The sequence below is a fragment of the Vicugna pacos genome, unplaced genomic scaffold (genome assembly GCF_048564905.1).
Source record: "Vicugna pacos unplaced genomic scaffold, VicPac4 scaffold_360, whole genome shotgun sequence".
Taxonomy (NCBI): domain Eukaryota; kingdom Metazoa; phylum Chordata; class Mammalia; order Artiodactyla; family Camelidae; genus Vicugna; species Vicugna pacos.
In genome coordinates, this window is record NW_027329038.1 from 10,197 (window position 1) to 27,077 (window position 16,881).

The 16,881-nt window shown below is 59.2% G+C and overlaps 1 protein-coding gene across 1 annotated transcript; it reads right to left on the reverse strand.

Annotated features, from left to right (window-relative positions):
- Nucleotides 1–662: 662 nt before the first annotated feature.
- On the reverse strand, nucleotides 663–15,822 carry LOC102531956 (dynein axonemal assembly factor 5; the record flags this gene model as incomplete). Its single annotated transcript, XM_072958258.1, has 9 exons — nucleotides 663–1,264; nucleotides 2,498–2,689; nucleotides 6,592–6,735; nucleotides 7,328–7,494; nucleotides 9,853–10,000; nucleotides 11,585–11,753; nucleotides 13,006–13,149; nucleotides 14,724–14,936; nucleotides 15,590–15,822. Coding segments are annotated over 9 exons (1,547 nt in total), but the record flags the coding sequence as incomplete, so codon positions are not given.
- Between the last annotated feature and the right edge of the window lie 1,059 nt (nucleotides 15,823–16,881).

A 16,881-nucleotide genomic window follows, 5' to 3' on the forward strand; every position in this document is an offset into this window, starting at 1 on the left:
CCTGCCCTCTCCCACCATGAGCCCTTGGGAGCCCGGCCACGTGCTGCCCTGACCCGTGGAGCTCCCGCCACCTGGCGTCCAGTGCGGGCACTGCAACGAGCTGAGGGAGCCCCTGGGTCCTGAGGCCCGAATTCTCCAGGCTGGGACCACTGGGACGATAAATCCAAGTGAAAATGAGTCATTCCTGAAGTCTCCGTGAATTACCAGAACACACCATGACAGGCAAACAAAATAATTACAATAAATATTTTAATTACATTCTCAAATACCAAAGCATAAATGTTAATATTTGATTTTTGGAAAATACACATAGCATTTTCTTCCTTGTGTTAACACAAATATATGGCTATGGAAATAATACTCACTTAAAATGAAACCTTTCAGGCACTTGGGTGTAGAAAGTTCAAGAGAATAAAATGCAACTTTACTGCTTCTTACAAGAGAGCAACCAAAACTATGTTTGATTAAATGCCCTACTCCCAGAGTCAGCATCACTGACCTAAGAAAAAACAGTGACCAAGTACATCCACGGAGCATCGCAAGTTCCAGTGTATCTTAAACGGGTCGGGAGGGAGGGGGGGGGGGGGGGGTGGGGGTGGGGGGCGGGGGGGGGGGGGGGGGGGGGGGGGGGGGGGGAAGGAAAGGCTTCATCGATAAGTAGTTCTTAAGATCTGAAGCTCTTTTCAGTCTGTTCACTGAGATACTAAGTTTTAGTAGACAGAACCCAAAGAAAGAACATTTCTTTTTAATCACTTTGGCTCTTTCCTTTTTAAGTAGTCAAGAACTTTCTTGGTGGGCATTTAAGCAAGAAAGCAGCAACGGTCCCTGAACCCAGCGGAGCACGCAGCCCGGGCTGCCCGTGTGAGTAGATGACAGTCTGAAGTCAGCTGTCGAATTCCGGCAGACCTCTCAATGAATTGTATGAATTAGACGTAAAAATACAAAGCCACTCAGTGAAAATTATTTCAGAAACTGCTGGGTTTGAAGCACTGTCCCAGGAGACACCAGGCGCGCTGTGCAGGGAATCCCTCTTGCTGTCGCGCCTGAGTGTCCCCGGCCGTTGTTATGAGACTTGAAGGCCACACGTCCCGGTGCAGGTCAGGATGAGGGCTCCATGCCGGGCTCGGTCACGGAGCGGGCGGCAGGGTCTGCAGGTGCTGCAGCAGCTGCTCACAGTAGGTCGGGGAGCGATGCTTGTGGAGCACCGCCTCCGTCTCTCGCACCAGGAGGTCGGGGAACAGGGCACTGCCTGCTTTGAGGGCCTCTGGAAAACAGGAAGACAGCTTCACATGCCAGAAAGAAATAGTAAGCCAACCCTACCTTCACATCAAAGTCACAACAGCTGAGAACAGAGCAGACTGCAGGGCCGCGGAATCTGGGGGCACACATCACGACGGGGGGCCGTTCTCCCAGACAACACCACGGTGCTTGACGTGTTTGCGCCCGCAGCAGCGTGTCCGACTAGCGCAGCAAGACTGACAGCTGTGAGATGGAGGACCCGTGGTGGGGAGGGGGCACCGTCAGCCCTTGGGTACCCAGGCGCAGAACACACCCTCTCCCACGCTCCCAAGGACAGTCACCACAGCAGACCCGGATCAGGGCCATAAAACACACTTTGCAAATTAAAAAAGGGAGAAATCACACAGATGACGATGGAATTAAACTGGAAATCAGTAGCAGAGACAACTGGAGAATCCCCAGTATCTGAGGTTAACAACACAGTTCTAAGCAGCACAAAGGTCAAAGAAAAAATCTCAAGAGGAACTAAAGAATATTTTGAACTACACGAAAACGAAAACACGACCTCTCAAAATGCGTGGAATGCAGTGAAAAGCAGTGCGTACAGGAAACCCGCAGCACTGAGTGCGAATGCCAGAAAACCAACCATCCCACCTCCACCCTAGGGGTGAGAGGGAGGAGAGCAGACTCCCCCGAGCTGGACGCTAACAGACTCTTTGACCCTGAGAACAAACCTGTCTGCATTAGGAAGTTGTGCGGGAGGGACAGAGAGACTCACATGGAAGCAGTGGACCACCTGCTGGCTTCAGTCTACAGCCCAAGTCACCTTTAGGCGACTCCCACTGGTCCAGTCGGGGTGCGCCCTGGGAGACCACCGCGTTAAAATACTCACTTTTCCAAGGACACACCGTGTGGCCGTTTATTTTTCCTACTTTGCCCAGATGCCCGACAGCTCAGAGCGACGCGGGCAGAGGCGCGACCCCGGCTGCCCCATCAGCTCACGCACGAGGGCCGCGAAGACGCAAAATGCCACGCTTCCAGTCGTTTTGGAAAATACATCTTTCAAACACACATTATTTATGGTAAAATGTAATGGGTTTACTGATACTTTAAACAAATTAGTAAGTACCCTAACATTTCCCCAAGTTTAGCTGCTGCTGCGGTAAGTAGCCCACAGAGAGCACACGGGCCCAGCACGCGGACCCGAGGGAGCCGCCGGGGCCCGCCGCGACCCGGGATGGGAACCAGCGAGTCTTACCGAGGACTGCGTCCTGCACGGTGCTCTCGGGGTCGTCCAGGTACACCAGGAGCTCCCTGTACAGGTACTGGATGCTGCCCTGGTCGCAGCTCTTCCTGCCCTCCTTCCCGGCCCGCTCCAGCCAGGTCACCAAGGTGGAGGTGGCCGCCAGCCGCACTTCGGTGGAAACGTCATCCAGACGCTTGAGGAGTTCTGAAAGAGCAGGGCAAGAGTGTGAGGCGGAGGCTCTCGAGCAGGTGTCCCGTCCCCGCCCGCCCTGGGGCCCTGGCTGCGCTGGACTCCGAGCAGAGGCGTGCTCGGCTGGTCGAGCATCTCTGTGCCCGACTTCTGACCTGCAAGGCGGCCCTGGGGACCCCGGCTCCCAGATGCTCAGATTCAGAGCCCACCCACCACAGGGTCTGGGGACAGGGCCGAGAGTCTGGTGACAGGACGGCCACTGGCCAGCTCAGCTGTGTTTCTGCTGAGCCTCTGGGACCAGACGTTCTGCTGCTGAAGACAGAGGAACGGTCTTTTCTGAGGGGCAGAAACGCTCACTGTGAATGTGGAAGATTTTTATCAACATATCCTCTTTCCACAGAACCGATGAGCCATGCTGACCCAGGACTCGGTTATCCCTCGGAGGCCCATCCAGGCTGAGCTGGCCCATCACTGTGGAGGGCGGCTCTGCTCCCAGCAAGGACGTCCCCACGGGGAGGGCTGTGTCGCACGGGACGCCCCGGCCCTGGCTCCCAGCAGACATGCTCCTGAGGCCTGGGCCTTGGGTGGCAGGGGGCAAGGAGGCAAGTAGCCCCAGACAGGCAGACAGGCGGACAGGCCAGGGCCGCGGCTCCCGGTGTGCGGGAGTGGGGAGCAGCGGGGTGGCGGCCATGATCCATGCTTCGCAGGTGCTGCTCCAGGAGCGGAAGGTCCGAGCTGACCTCGTGTCCCGCGAGCCCATGGTGCCGCCTTCCCAACAGCCCGTCACCTCGTGTTTGCACACTTGGTAACTCGTGCGGTTTTTCAAGCGTTTTCACCATTTTTGTTGCACTTGCTGCTGTGAACTGTCTTTTCTGAGGGGCAGAAACACTCACTGTGATCTTTGATGACGCCACAGGAGCTGTTTCGGGGTGCCACGACCTGCACCCTATAAGACGACACACTGCACCTGTAAACGCTGTCCTGAAGGCCCGGCTGGCCGCCCCGCCCCCTCTGTGGGCCCTCATTCCTCGACGACACTGAGATCAGGCCAAGTACGGCTCCCACCGTGGCCTCTCAGGGCTCAAGTGAAAGGCGTCGCTGCACGTCTCACGCTTTAGATCAAAAGCTAGAAATAATCACGCCTGGTGACGAAGGCGTGTCGAGAGCTGAGCTGGGCTGAAAACTGGCCTCTTCTGATTGCAAGGGGAAGTTCTTGAAGGAAATTACAGCACTGCCCCATGAACACATGGACGGTAAGAAAGAGAAACGCCTATTGCTGAGGTGGAGAGAGCTGGAGTCCGGACGGAGGATGAAACCGGCCACAGCCTTCCCTTTGGCTGACGCTTGTCCACAGCCTGGCCCCAGCTCCCCTCAGTTCTCAGGGCTGAGAGGCGAGGAGGCCGTGGACGGAGAGTCTGAAGCCGGCAGAGGTGGCTGGTTCACGAGGCTGGAGGAGGGAAGCCGAGGTCATGACGTCGGTGCAGGTGGGGCAGCACGGTCCCCACGTGGTCCAGCTCAGATCATCCACGGGGGCGGCCACACTGAGCACTGGAGTTTTAGGGTAGACGAAACAGACTTCTGCTGGAAGATGATGCCACCCAGGACGTTCACAGTCAGCAGACGGCAACGCCCGGTGTCACAGCTTCAAAGTACGGGCTGACTCCTGTTTGGGGCTCATGCAGCGGGCGGCCACCATCGAAGCTGGGGTGCTGTATCATCCGAACACCCTGGGCCCTTCAGAGTGACGCTAGCTCCACTCTGCCCGCGCTCTGTGAATGGGACAGCAGGGCCTGCGTGACAGACACCTACTGACAACACAGTTTACTGAATGTTTTAAGCCCACTGTTGAGACCTGCTCACTGACAGGGCTCCGGTGGGGACGGGTGACGTGGCTGGCGTCTCCCGCCTGCGGACACAGCGTCTCTCTGCAGCCTGCGGGCCGAGGGGCCGTTCAGGCCTTCCTCCTGCACCTCATGAAGCTCCAGCACCAGAGGCGCGATTCCTCTGATGGGTGCGGGCAGAGTCAGCTGCAAACTTCTAGGAAGCACTCACCATTCTGGACGCTATTAAGGACGTGCATGATTCATGGGAAGAGGTCGGACTGTCACCACTATCGGGGGTTTGGAAGAAGGTGATTCCAGCCCTTTGACCTTGAGGGAGGAAGCGGAGGAAGGGACAGCAGACGTGGTGGAACAGTGAGAGCAGCAGAGGCAGGCGTGGAGCCTCAGGACGGCAGGTCACGGATGAGAAGTGTCCTAACGGACAAGCAAGGAGTGAGACGGAGTCCACTCCTGGCGAAGACGCAGTCGAGAAGGACAACAGAGGACTCAGAAAATCACACAGATGTAGCTGACAGGGCAGTGGCAGGCTGAGAGCTGACTCCAGCCCTGCACGGAGCTCCCTGTGGGCACACAGCTGTCACGCGGCCCGTGTGCTGCAGAGAAACCCTTTGTGAGAGGAGGAGTCCATCGACGCAGCCCACTTCACGCCGTCTTGTGCTGAGAAACCGCCAGCCAGCCCCCCGCCCCAGGCAGACCTCCTCCAGCAAAGATTACACCTCGCTGGAGGCTCCGATGGCGTTAGCTTCTTTTAGCAATAAAGTGTCTTCCCATTAAGGCAAATACACGGTTTTCTTAGACACAGGCTCCTGGACGCTGAACGGACGCCAGGGCAGGGTACACATCTCCCTGTGCTGGGGCTCAACTGGTCCAAGCGTCTGTCTGGGAGAGCCCGCGGAGGCCCCGCCACACTTCCCACGACGGGGACGCCCGACTCTTCAGTTCTAATTGGGGCAGAGGGGACGCCGTCCTCGGAGTCTGCCCAGTGTCTGGACATCTGTCACCAGAGTCTCCCGGGGCGTCACGGTGTCCCAGCAGTTCTCCAGACACGTCTGCAGAAGTCAGGGCTGGTGCCCAAAATAAAGCGGCCCTGTGGAGCCCCTCCGTCAGGAAACAAGCCACCTCACACAGAGGACACGTGCTGGGGATGGCGGTCTTGTCACTGTGACGGCCGGCAACTGGCACTGGGGAGGGGGCTGTGGAGACGCCAGCAGGAACCAACACGCTTGCTGCCGTGACACTGAGAACGAGGCGGACCGGGGGCTGCGGGGGCGCCCTCACTCGGTACCGCACCTCGTGGCGGCAGCGCGGGCGCCCTCTGTCCCCCTCCTGCTCCCGGCCGCGCTCGGGGCTCTGGGTCGGCCTACACGTCCGGCGCCCCCGCTGCGCCCGGGCTCCCACTTCAGGGGCTATTTTCACTTCCTGGAGCTCTTAAAGCCACCTTTCAGAAACCAGTGAGAGCTAACGGCAGTAAAATATGCAGGTGAGGGTGAGACCCGTGTGGCTACCGCCCGTCCCAAGGGGAAGCCACCGCAGCCGCGCTCCACCTGCCTGGAGCCTGCCTGGTGGCCCTTCTCCCCCAGGGTCTCACTGGGCCTGTTCCGCCTTCCCGCCTGCACCTTTGATTCTCAACCTGCTTTTAGGGATGTTACTCTTTCAGCTTTCTGAGGACCCCAAACACACTAGGGGTCCTGGAATTACCCGTATTGCACCAGGGGTGCGCTGGCTGGGTTTCCCTATGTTCCCGGGCACGTGTGTTGCAGGCGCACCTCCAGTGACGGGAGGCCCAGCTGGAGCCCAGGCCTCTTCTCGCCCCGATGGCCTGGACCCCAGCTGCTGCCCCAGGGCGGGGTCCCTGCCAGCTCCAGGCCTGTGCCCCGGCGGCTGTGGGCGCCTGACGCCCTGGCCCCAATTCTGCTCCACGAGATGCCCGGCTGTTTCTCATGCGACATGACTCATTCAGGGATGCCAACCTGCCATTGCCAGGTCTGGACTCGGTACCAACCCGGCCAGTAGCATTTTCTATTTCTCCCGTGACACAAACAGAAGCAGGTGATATGGAAACGAGAAAGGTCGTACCAGGATAAATCTTCATGAATTTGTCTGGATCGATCACATCATCAGAGGTTTTTAAAAATGCGCTGATGATTCTGCATGAAGTTAACCGAGTCATCTGCGAGTCTTCTTCCAGGGCGGTTAGCCATCCTGGGGGTACAACGGCCGCTCGGCCACTGTGTGTGCTCTGCCCGTGATGGAAGAGACTTGGTTTTGGTGCAAATACGGGGAGTCTGGAGTGCTGCTGGGAACCTTCTCCTTAAGGAGCAGACTTGAACGCTGATTTTAAAATCCAGACAACTAGCACAGCGGTCAGTGGATGCCTTCCAGATCCGCTACTTGCCAGGTCGCAGCGAGGCACTGACCCTGCCCAGCTTGCTCCATGCTAGGAGGACAGGGTGTGGTGTCCAGTGAGCCTGGGGGACGTTTTCACTTAGTAAGAGTCGTTTGGGTCCAGGAGGTGGATGCTGGGGGTGTTTAACCACGTGAGGAATGGGCGCAGAGGAAAACCAAAGCTGTGACTGCTCCGCCGTGGCCTCAGCCCTCGTCTAACTGGAGACACGGAGACAGACAACACCAAAAGCCCGCTGTCGGCCTCAAGTTAATAAACCCGTGACAAAGTTCTTTGCTTGTAAAGAGAGACAGTCACCCGAGAAAGTCTGCAGGACCCGTCACGGAGACAAAGGCTTTCCCGCTCTGGTGGCAGGGATGCTCCAGTCCCCCCGTCTGTCTGGGAGCATCTGTGTCCCTGACACAGGACCCGGGTGAACACCCACCTGCTTGTTGGACAGGATCCCGCTGCTGATAAGTGCCCAGAGGCAGGACACGGCCGCCGTGCGGATGGCTCCCGCCGTCCTGCCCGCGTGCCACTGGAGGTTGGGGACGAAGATGTCCTTGATCATGGTGTCAAGGTAGGCGTGGAACTGTCTGGAGCGAAGGCAGGAGAGCGCAGGTGAGGGCGCATGTAGACCCTCCAGGGAAGCCCTGCAGTTTGGGAAATGGTCCCAACAGAGCAAAGAGGCCCAGCGGTGAAGACTGCAGAAGTGACACGTGGGACCCTGAGCAGGAGGGGGGCAGCTGGCGGGGCCCCTCTCCTGGGAGCAGGGGGCCAGAACCCCAGGGCCCAGGGGCGTATTCCAGCCCCCTCCCCACTTTGTGGCCAAGGGGCTTCACCCGTCACCCTCCCTGGATCCAAGAAAAGGGCCGGCAAGTCACCCCACGGGCAGTCATCTGGCAGAGACAGGCTGTGTGGTCCCTCAGACCACGTCCTGCCACTTCAGCAGAAGGCATGGTGGGGCCGTGACCACGGTCCCAGATGCAAGGGAGCAGAAGACGCAGACGCTTCGCCAACGACACTGGGGGCCTTCGTCTTGACTGTGACCAGCCCATTCAAGGTGCCGTCAGGACAAACGCGGAGCAGAAAAAAATGGGAATCCCAGCCCTGAGCTGCCCACTGGCCTCGTGGCCCAGCCTGCAGAGCCGCGCTGGAGGCCAGGATTACCCCCGAGGAGGCCCTCACTTTCTGGCCCTCCCCGCCGCCTCCGGCTTGCTCCCAGCGTCGGCAAAGCCTCCGGCTCTCACGACTCACACACTCAGGTTCTCAGTGGGCAGAGCTGCTGCTTCCTGCACTGATTCACGAGGGGGCCCTCTGGGCGGCTCAGCCCACGGCCCAGCGGAGGCAGTCCTCAAGACGTGGCCACGAGGCCAGAAGGCCCAGCGCTGGCCATGGGAGGGACAGGTGGGGGCTGCTAACTCCAGTTGGAACCTGTCCCTGCAGCACTGAGATGCCAGGACCAGTGAAGGCCCTGGGCGTCCAGAGAGCGAATCCCACTGCACTGGAAGGAGGCACCCTGTCCACGGCTGGGCCTCGGGATGCGTGGGCACGTCAGGGCCACAGGCTCCTCCAAAACCACCTGCATCCGGGCTGCGCTCAGTGGTGACACCAGCGTGTTAAAATCCCGCAATTTTCCAACAGGACCCCTCACTCAGAGGGGCTGACACCCCTGGTTCTCAGGCAACTGTGGGAAACAGACCGGGAGGGGCTGGCGAGCACCCCGCAGTGCAGCCTCTGGGGGAGAAGCCGTCGGCGGTCGGGGGCTGCCCTGGGTGCACACGTCTGGGCACCCTGCTGAGGGAGCAGCCCTGCTTCTCCAGGGATGTGCACTCCACCCGGGGGTGACCTCCAGCACCGGCCCACCCTCACAGCACGGCCCACCCCCCGCCCTCCATCCAGACGTCTGGGGTGGGAGCCTGGTGACCCTGGTCAGGCCCGGTGTCTGCCCTCAGGCAGGACCCTCAGGCTGCGTGGGGACCTCAGTGCCACGCCCGTCCCCACAGTCAAGGCGGTGTTTCCTAAAGATCGAAACTGAGTTATTTTTCAAAATCTTTCCTGTCTGTAAAACAGCTAATGTCTTCACTAAATAATCATAAGCTGAACTTTTCTCTCCTGATACTGATTTCTTTCCATGAAAAGCCTTCAAGAGCAGTTTCTTTCGGGGACTTGGTCCCGGCATGGAGGCTGCTGCCCAGGGGTCAGCTGTCCTCAGGTAGACACAGCCAGGCTGGGGCTCTGAGGGTAACCGCCCGGCCCGGGCTCTCTGCTTGGAGTCTGCCTGCTTGCGGGGTGGCTGCAGGCTCGCCGCCGCACCTCTAGGTCCCTTCCAACCCTGGAAGCTTCTGCTCAAGGCGGGAAATAAAACTTCCCGCAGCAGGATGGGCCAGCTAGACGCCCAAGGGCAGAGACCCAAGGAACATCCAGGGAAGAGAAGTCTGAATGATGACTTCTCTTCATTCAGACTTCCTGGGAAACTCCAGGATACGTGACAACGAGGCGGGACTTGTGGTAGATCTGCCCCTCTTGGGATGGGCCCCAGACAGCTCACAGCATCGCGCTGGCCACGTCCCCTTCTGCGGGGACACTGGGCTGATTTAACAAGCAGGGCAGGGCCTGCTGGACGGAGCTGTGCCTCCCCTCTCCTGCCGCAGAAGCTCCCCTGCAGAACAGGTTTCCTAAGTTCTAACCTCAATGGTCCTTCAATCAATTCAATCAACCCTTTGTTGGGCTTGAAAGCAGCTAATACATAAACCATTTAACAGTTAACATCTTCACTCAGTGGGATTTTAACGACCACAGAGGATGACTTTGATTCGTGTCTCTCCGTGTGGTGCCCCCGCCGCCGTGACTGACCGTGACTGCAGGACAGCAGGCACCTAGCGCTCAGGGGCCACCTTGGCCTGGCGCGGCGCGGGGGACGGTGCGGGGCTGTGGGGGCAGAGCTGACCTACCCTTGTGAGTCGACCGTCTCCCGGGCTCGCAGCAACACCCCTGTCAGAGTGGAGAAGAGTCTCAGGCGCATGGAGGGGTCTCTGGTTGGCTGGAGGCAGCTCTGGAGGACAGGGACCAGCTGGGGCAGCGCCTCCCCAAGAGCAGGGCCTGCAAAACACACAGCAGCTCGGTTCCTGCCTGGCGGGAGGGTGGGAGGAGGGTGCACTGGGCGCAGCGACACGTGCGCCCGCGGCCCTGGGAAGGACGCTCTCTGCACAGGATGGTGGCTGCCGCCTCTCTGGATGGGGACGTGACTGTCAAAGAAAAGTGACAAGAATGCTTTAGCCCCCCAGATCGCTCTAACTGTTCAGTACGTAAACTTCCTTTTTCTTACATTTTCCTGAATTCTTAACAAAACTAACGTCAAGCAATCTTTCAGCACATGTGAGCTGCTCGGTATTTGCCCCTGAAGTCAGCAGCCACCGTCCTCATCCCAGCTGGTCCCTGGAGGAAGTGGCGGCTCCCAGAGCCTAGGGGGACCCAGATACGGCGACGCACCTTGGGGTCTGGAGACTCGCCAGTCGTGACCGGACCCCAGGCTCCGGGGCCTGGACCTGAGTCACGCGACACCCTCCCCGTCGGGCCCTGTGCCAACGCCGGATGTTGTGCTCCAGAACCGACCATGGTCCCGCTGACACCCTCCAGGGGACGGCAGTCTGCTCGTCCTGGGAGAAGTTAGAGACCTACGTCCTTCCAGATGCATCGTCTCAATCTCTGGCATCAAAGCAGGACAAAGACGTGTGGCCAGAGGGCTGGCTGTCCACCTGCAGTCTTGCCACTGCCAGGTGGTGTGGCCTGCGAGCGGGGGGCCTTGGGCGCGTCCGTGAAGCAGGGCTCAGGGTTCCTGCCTCACAGAGGAGCCGCGAGGACCCTGAGCTGACTCTGCAGAGCAGCTCCAGACGTTTGCTGCTGGCAACCGTCTGTAGTTTTCTTTCCAAATTTGGACACACAGATTTGCTGACACATGACAGAGAACAAGTGTGGATCCACCCCTCCAGGTCTCATAGCACCAGGGCCACTGAGATGAACCCCAAAATGGTCCTGGGGACCCCCACAACCCTGAGTAATGACTGTGTGACAGGAGTCACGTCCAGAGAGGGGGGAGGGGGCACAGAGTCTGCAGCTAACGAGGAATTAGGATTTTTATTAAATACAAGTGAAGAAAAAACTAACTTGCTCAACAAGTTTACAGCCACCTGGGAAGTGGTTTCAGGTAGCAAATCACTGTGTTTTTCTAGTGAAAACCTCAGTGATGTTTTGCAGTGTGGGCTGCACCTCTGGGACGGGGCCCAGCATCGTCCACTCAGGAGAGACCGGACGTGGGGAGGCCGGGCGCAGCCCGTGACGGGCAGGCACACACCCAGTGCCAGCATAACGCGGAGGAAAACGTGAAGGCAACAGGCTACAGAAGAGGCCCTGACACCTCTCACCTTCAAGATTTAACGTGGAAAACGTGTGCCCGGCCAGACTTTACAGACCTACGTCACACAGTCTCCAGTATACGTTTCTGGCATTTTTAAAATTAAGGTTGCGCTCCTCAAAACACCCGTTCTCCCCAGGCACAAGTGACCACAAGTTACTTTAAAAACCAGGCCCTGGTCTGCGGCTTTCTGGTTCGTGCCAACCTCTGTCTGTGATGGGCCGGCCACAGCTACCACACGACCAGCACTTGGACCTGATTCAGGGGCTCACCTGAGTGGGTGACCACCACGTCGAACTGCAGAAGTTCCGCAGAGTGGATGGTCCAGGCCTGGTGCGAGCCGGCCAGCCACTCCAGAAGAGGGCCCGTGTGCTCGCGGAACAAGTCCAGGCTGCTGTCCATGCTCGCCACCGCCGCCAGCGTGGCCAGGGTCTCCTGCACCTGGGGAGGCAAGCCACAGGCTGGGATGACCAGATCTTGAGGGTGAGACCCCACTGGACACCCGTCCTCGTCATCTGAGGGAGACGGGGCCACTCAGGCCCACAGCAGACGACGCACAGAGGGTGCAAGCGGGGATGAGGGTTGCGGATGGGGGCTTGCCCTGTCCACACCATCCTGTCTGTGCAGCAAGTCACCACGTGGACAAACGTGCACCTACAGCAGGTCTGCCCGGTTTCTGCAGCCCAGGGGGATGGGGCACTGCCTGCTCCTGCAGGGCAGAGGGCTGCATGCCTGCCAGGGCTCAGTCTGCGAGGAAGGGGACCAGGTGGTTTCAGGAAGTGAACAGTCTTAACCCATGTTCATCAAAGAGGAGCCTGTGCCTTACGCTGCCGAGGTCTCCACCCCGCCCAGCCCACCAGTGACAGCAGGTCTGCTGGGGGAGCACAGGGAGCAGGGAGGGGAGACCAGACGGTGCGCCAGCGCCACCTTCCAGCCTTCCTCCTCGGGTTTAGAACAGGACGTGCCTAGGCTGCTCTGCAGTTCCCTCTGTAACGACAGATTCTGTTTTTCTAGTATTTCAGGCCCTATGGTGACAGCTGCCTGCTGAGACACGTGCCCTCTGGGAAGAGGGTTTTGAAAGCGAGAAATGAAACAACGTTAAGGGAGGCCCCAATGAAGGCAGGGATGGAGGCGGGCAGCCTCCTTGACAGGGAGCAACAGGGCTCCGGTGGACCCGGTGAGTCTATGGGGTGGAGCACGGGGAGAACCGAGTTCTCGGCTTGGGGAGAAGCGTCCGGACACCGGGTCTCCGGACAGTCCCGCAGCCGCGGGGAGTCAGACGTCAGGCTTTAAGCCTGAACACAGCCAGCGAACGGCAACAATCCCGTCAAGCTGGAAGGCAGCCACACAGGGGAGTCACGATGTCACCCTCGCCTGACTCCACTGCAGGTGTGTGTTTTTCGCCTCCTCAGATGCACAAGTGTCAGGTGAGGACGGCTCATCTCGGCGGCGGACTCTACGTCCCAGTGGCGTCTTCGCTCTGAGACACTAAGTAACTGGCAGTTGGAGGGACTCTAAAACCCCACGTACCCCCTAAGGCCACGTCGTGGAGGACTTGTCCTGAACATTCTGAATTCTTTCATCTTTGGTGTTGGGTAGGCCTGAGTCTTGGAATTCAAGTGCAGAGACTCATCACGGACGATGGCTACCTTTCCAAGTGCCCCCAGCAAAGCAGGAAGTGCCCCCACCTCACCTTGTCGCCGAGGCCCGTGGCCCCCCACAGCGCCAGGACAGTCACCAACACCTCCATGAGCTGCAGGCTGGACCCCCGGCAGTCCTCCCTGCTGACGGCCACCACGGCCTGCACGCAGAGTAGCAGGGACTCCCCGTAGAGGAGCTGGGAAGAGAGTGGGACGCTGTCAGCCACCTCCCATGCCCCCCTCTCCGGGGCCAGATGAGGCCATGAGCACAAGGCCCATGGCCAGGGTACCCTCACGAGCAGACGCCAGGCCCGGGTCAGGCCCAGCACACAAAGGGCATTCTTCCACACAGCAGGGAAAACAACTGGGACTGAGAGTCACAAAATTCACGGTAGTTTTCCTGAATGCTTAATGATGTTTTAGTTACATTTAAAGAAAACTTTTTTGTGTGTTGGCAACACGCACTGCAGAATTCACAAGTAGAAAGACAGGGTACCCTGGACCTGCTCGGAACGCCCCCCTGCCCCCACCCCGCCCGAAAGTCACAGGGAAGGAGTGAGGTGGGAGCCGTGAGGACCTGGGCCGCGCTGCTGGAGGCTCACCCTGCTCTTCCCTCTGCTCCGTGCACCTGACTGTTCCTGAAACTCTCAGCTTTAACAAAAATAAGTAAAATTCTACAAGTCAGAAGATGCCTCCTGATCGACGTGAGGACAAGGTGACACCCTAGTTGGGTCGAGCCAACCTCTCTCTCGCCTCCTGGGCTCCGGCCTCATCACCCACAGAACAGGGTGATGGGGCCGGGGCCCAGGAAGAACTCCTCGTGCGCCCAGGACGTCCCCTAACCCGCTGCTGTACCATTTTTCACAAACAGAATCGGCTGGGCAGGTCATGTTTGTGATTCACAGTGATTTACGGATAAGTGAGCACGTAAGTAACTGGAGGAAAGCACTTCAGCTTTTTCACCAAGGAGACCTGAGCCCTGAAGGATGGTGACTGTTTGTCAAGATGATGGACTGTTCTAAATTCTGAATCTTCGCTCAGATTCCACGGCTCACTCACAAGTGGTACAAATCTCCGAAGTTTAAACAAAAAACTCACCGTGGATCACACCCTGGGCCCCGGGGGTGACTCTGGGTGTCCTGACTCCTGAGAGGCCGCGACTGGTGTTTTGTTCAAACCCTTCCTCCCCGCAGCTCAGTTCTTTCAGGCCTGGACTGGCGGACCTTTTGAGGACTGACTTTGGCTAACTTCTAAGTGCACGTTTGTGGAGCTATCACATTCACGGGTGTCGCGGGGATGGCGGGAGAGGTGTACCTGCACCGCGTTCACTGGACGGACAGACGGGTGACAGGCCTGCAGCTGCACTCAAGGCAGCGGGAGGGGCCCCTCAGAGCTGCCGATCGTGCCGCCCTCTCTGGGCCCGAGACCACCCAGAGCAGCGCCGTCCAGCAGAGCGTGCTGCCCACCCCATGGCCGTGCTCTGGCTGCACGTGGTCCCCGGGTGCTTGCGACACGGCCGAGGACAGCACTTGCACCTTGTTTGATCCCAGTGCAAGCAGCCAGCACGTCTGACAGAGCAGAACCAGGCAGGAGGCACGCAGGCCCCCAGACAGGAGACCATCCTGGGCAGCCCGGGCCACCGTGCCGGTCCGTGTCCCTGGCAGGCCCGTGGGGACCACCACTGATGGTCACGTGCACATGGCACCTGGCAGAGACCTCGTCACCACGTCGGCAGGTTAACCCTCCACCCACCCCCTCCCACACTCCTTACGTTTTCAGACCCTTGGCAGATGTGAGCCTGGGCCAGCTCCGCAGCGATGATCTTCACATGAGGCCGGAGGGCCTCCCTCGGGCAGCCTTGGATGACCGAAGCGAGGACCAGGAGGCCGGAGGGGGAGGGCGACTTTCTCAGTGTCGGCAAGATCAGCTTCAGAAACACCTCTGGGCTGACGAAGGTGCCGATCAGCTGCGCAGACCTCGTGCACTGTGGGAGAGGGCAGGAGACTGAGGGCCGCCAGTGCCCCGCCACGGCCCCTGAGCTCTCGGCACCGCCTGTCTGCCTCATGGGGCTTCACCCACCAGAAACAGCCCTGCGCAAAGTCTCCTCTAGGTGGGCGCTCGTGGTGCTGGTGAAAAACAGGTGTGTCCCTCACGACCGTCAGAACTTCACCGAGAAGATGCTCAGGCCACCCGGCCTGTGGGACAGCTGTGTCCGAGCATCTAGGGGCCAGGGAAAGCCTCGGAGCCAGGTTGGGGGGGGGGCCCGGCCGCTGGCCTGGACTCCCATGGGCAGCCCTGCATGCCTGGCCACATGTGGGTCTCGGAAGCTGTCGCTAAAGGGCTCGCAGGGTGGAGGGCCCGTTTATGCTGGGATGCACTCGGCCCCACAAGAACACATGCAGAGCTGATCGCCCTCTCAGGCTTGGAGAGGCCGTGATGGCAGTGGAGTCAGTAACCTCCAAGAGCCATTCCTCACGGGCACCGTCCGAGCGAAGCAGGAGCCCAGGGAGAGCCCGGGGGCCCGAGAACATCTGCACCTTATCGTGGGGCGACCCCACGTCTGCTCACGTTTGTCCAGGTTCAGACTCAGGCCTGAGAGGGGACTCTAGCCCCTACGTTACAGGGACGGCCACTCACGCTGCTGACCACAGCCCGCTCCTCGTCGGCGCAGGCGTGCTGCAGGGTGCGCAGGACGGGCTCCAGGTGCTGCGTGACGTGGTCCTCCGCGTGGAGCAGCAGCACCACCAGCAGCTGCGCGGACTTCACCCGGGTCCCCGCCACCCAGTCGCCGATGTCGTGACAGACGGCAGGAAGGATCTTGGAGAGGTTTCTGAAGACGAGCTCGCGGCAGCCCAGCCCCGGGCGGCTCCCTGCGGATCAAAGGTGGAGAGTAAACCTTGAAACCGAGACAAAGTCTCAGCGAGTCTATGGAAAGAACACGTTCCTCATTCAGGCACACGAATGTGCTTTACTTTCAGGTCTTAAAACTTCAAAACAACTCTTCAGGCAGAAACGAAGCCTTAAAGTGTCACAACTGACTTTAAATTTTCCTACAGCAAAATCCTGGAGTGAGTGACACACGGTAACTACACGCTTGAAGTGCAGTTTGCTAAGTTCTGACGTGGGTGCACCTGCAGGCCATCTCCGCAATCAAGGTAACATGCATCCATCACGGGTTTCCTGTGCTCCGTGCAAAGCCCCCCAGCCCCAGGCGGCCCCCGTCTGCTTCCCGTCACTACAGATGAGCCGCCTCTTCTAGACTTTCTGTGCAAGGGCTGCACAGAACACGCTCGCTTCTGTCCAGCTTCTCCTGCAGCGTCTGAGACCAGTGGGCTGGGGCACTGATTCCTCTTCACTGCTGAGCGGTAGTCCACCGCGTGGACAGCCTAGTCTGCTTGGCTGTCCGCCTGCCGGCAGACACCCGAGTTGGGTCCGGTGTGGGCTGTCAGGGACAAGGCTGTGTGCACGCTGCCCTCGCCTCTCCGGGGCGAGCGCTGAGGAACGCCACGGCCGACCACACGGCAGGCGTGTAACCAACTATTTAAGAAACTGCGGTGCATTTCCCAAGGTGGCTGCACGGTTCCTCACCTACGCCAGCTACGCTACCAGGTCTCTGGGCGCAGTCTCAAACGGAAACCTCTAGGGGGCGTGGTGGCACCTCCTTGGGCTGGAGCATGTTCTCACGTGCTTATCTGACACCTGTGTGTCCTCAGTGAGGTGTCTTTTCAAACCTTTCCTGCCCTGAACTGAAAAAACCATGTTTTTGTGTCACGGGATCCTGAGAGTCCGCGTCTGGATACAGGTCTTCACACATGTAACGTGCCAACATCTCCGTCTGTGGCTGGTCGTGTCATCCTCTGAACGCCTCTCCAGCAGCAGCAGTTTTCATTCTGTTCGAAACCACTGTTATCAGCCGTCTCTCGTGGAGT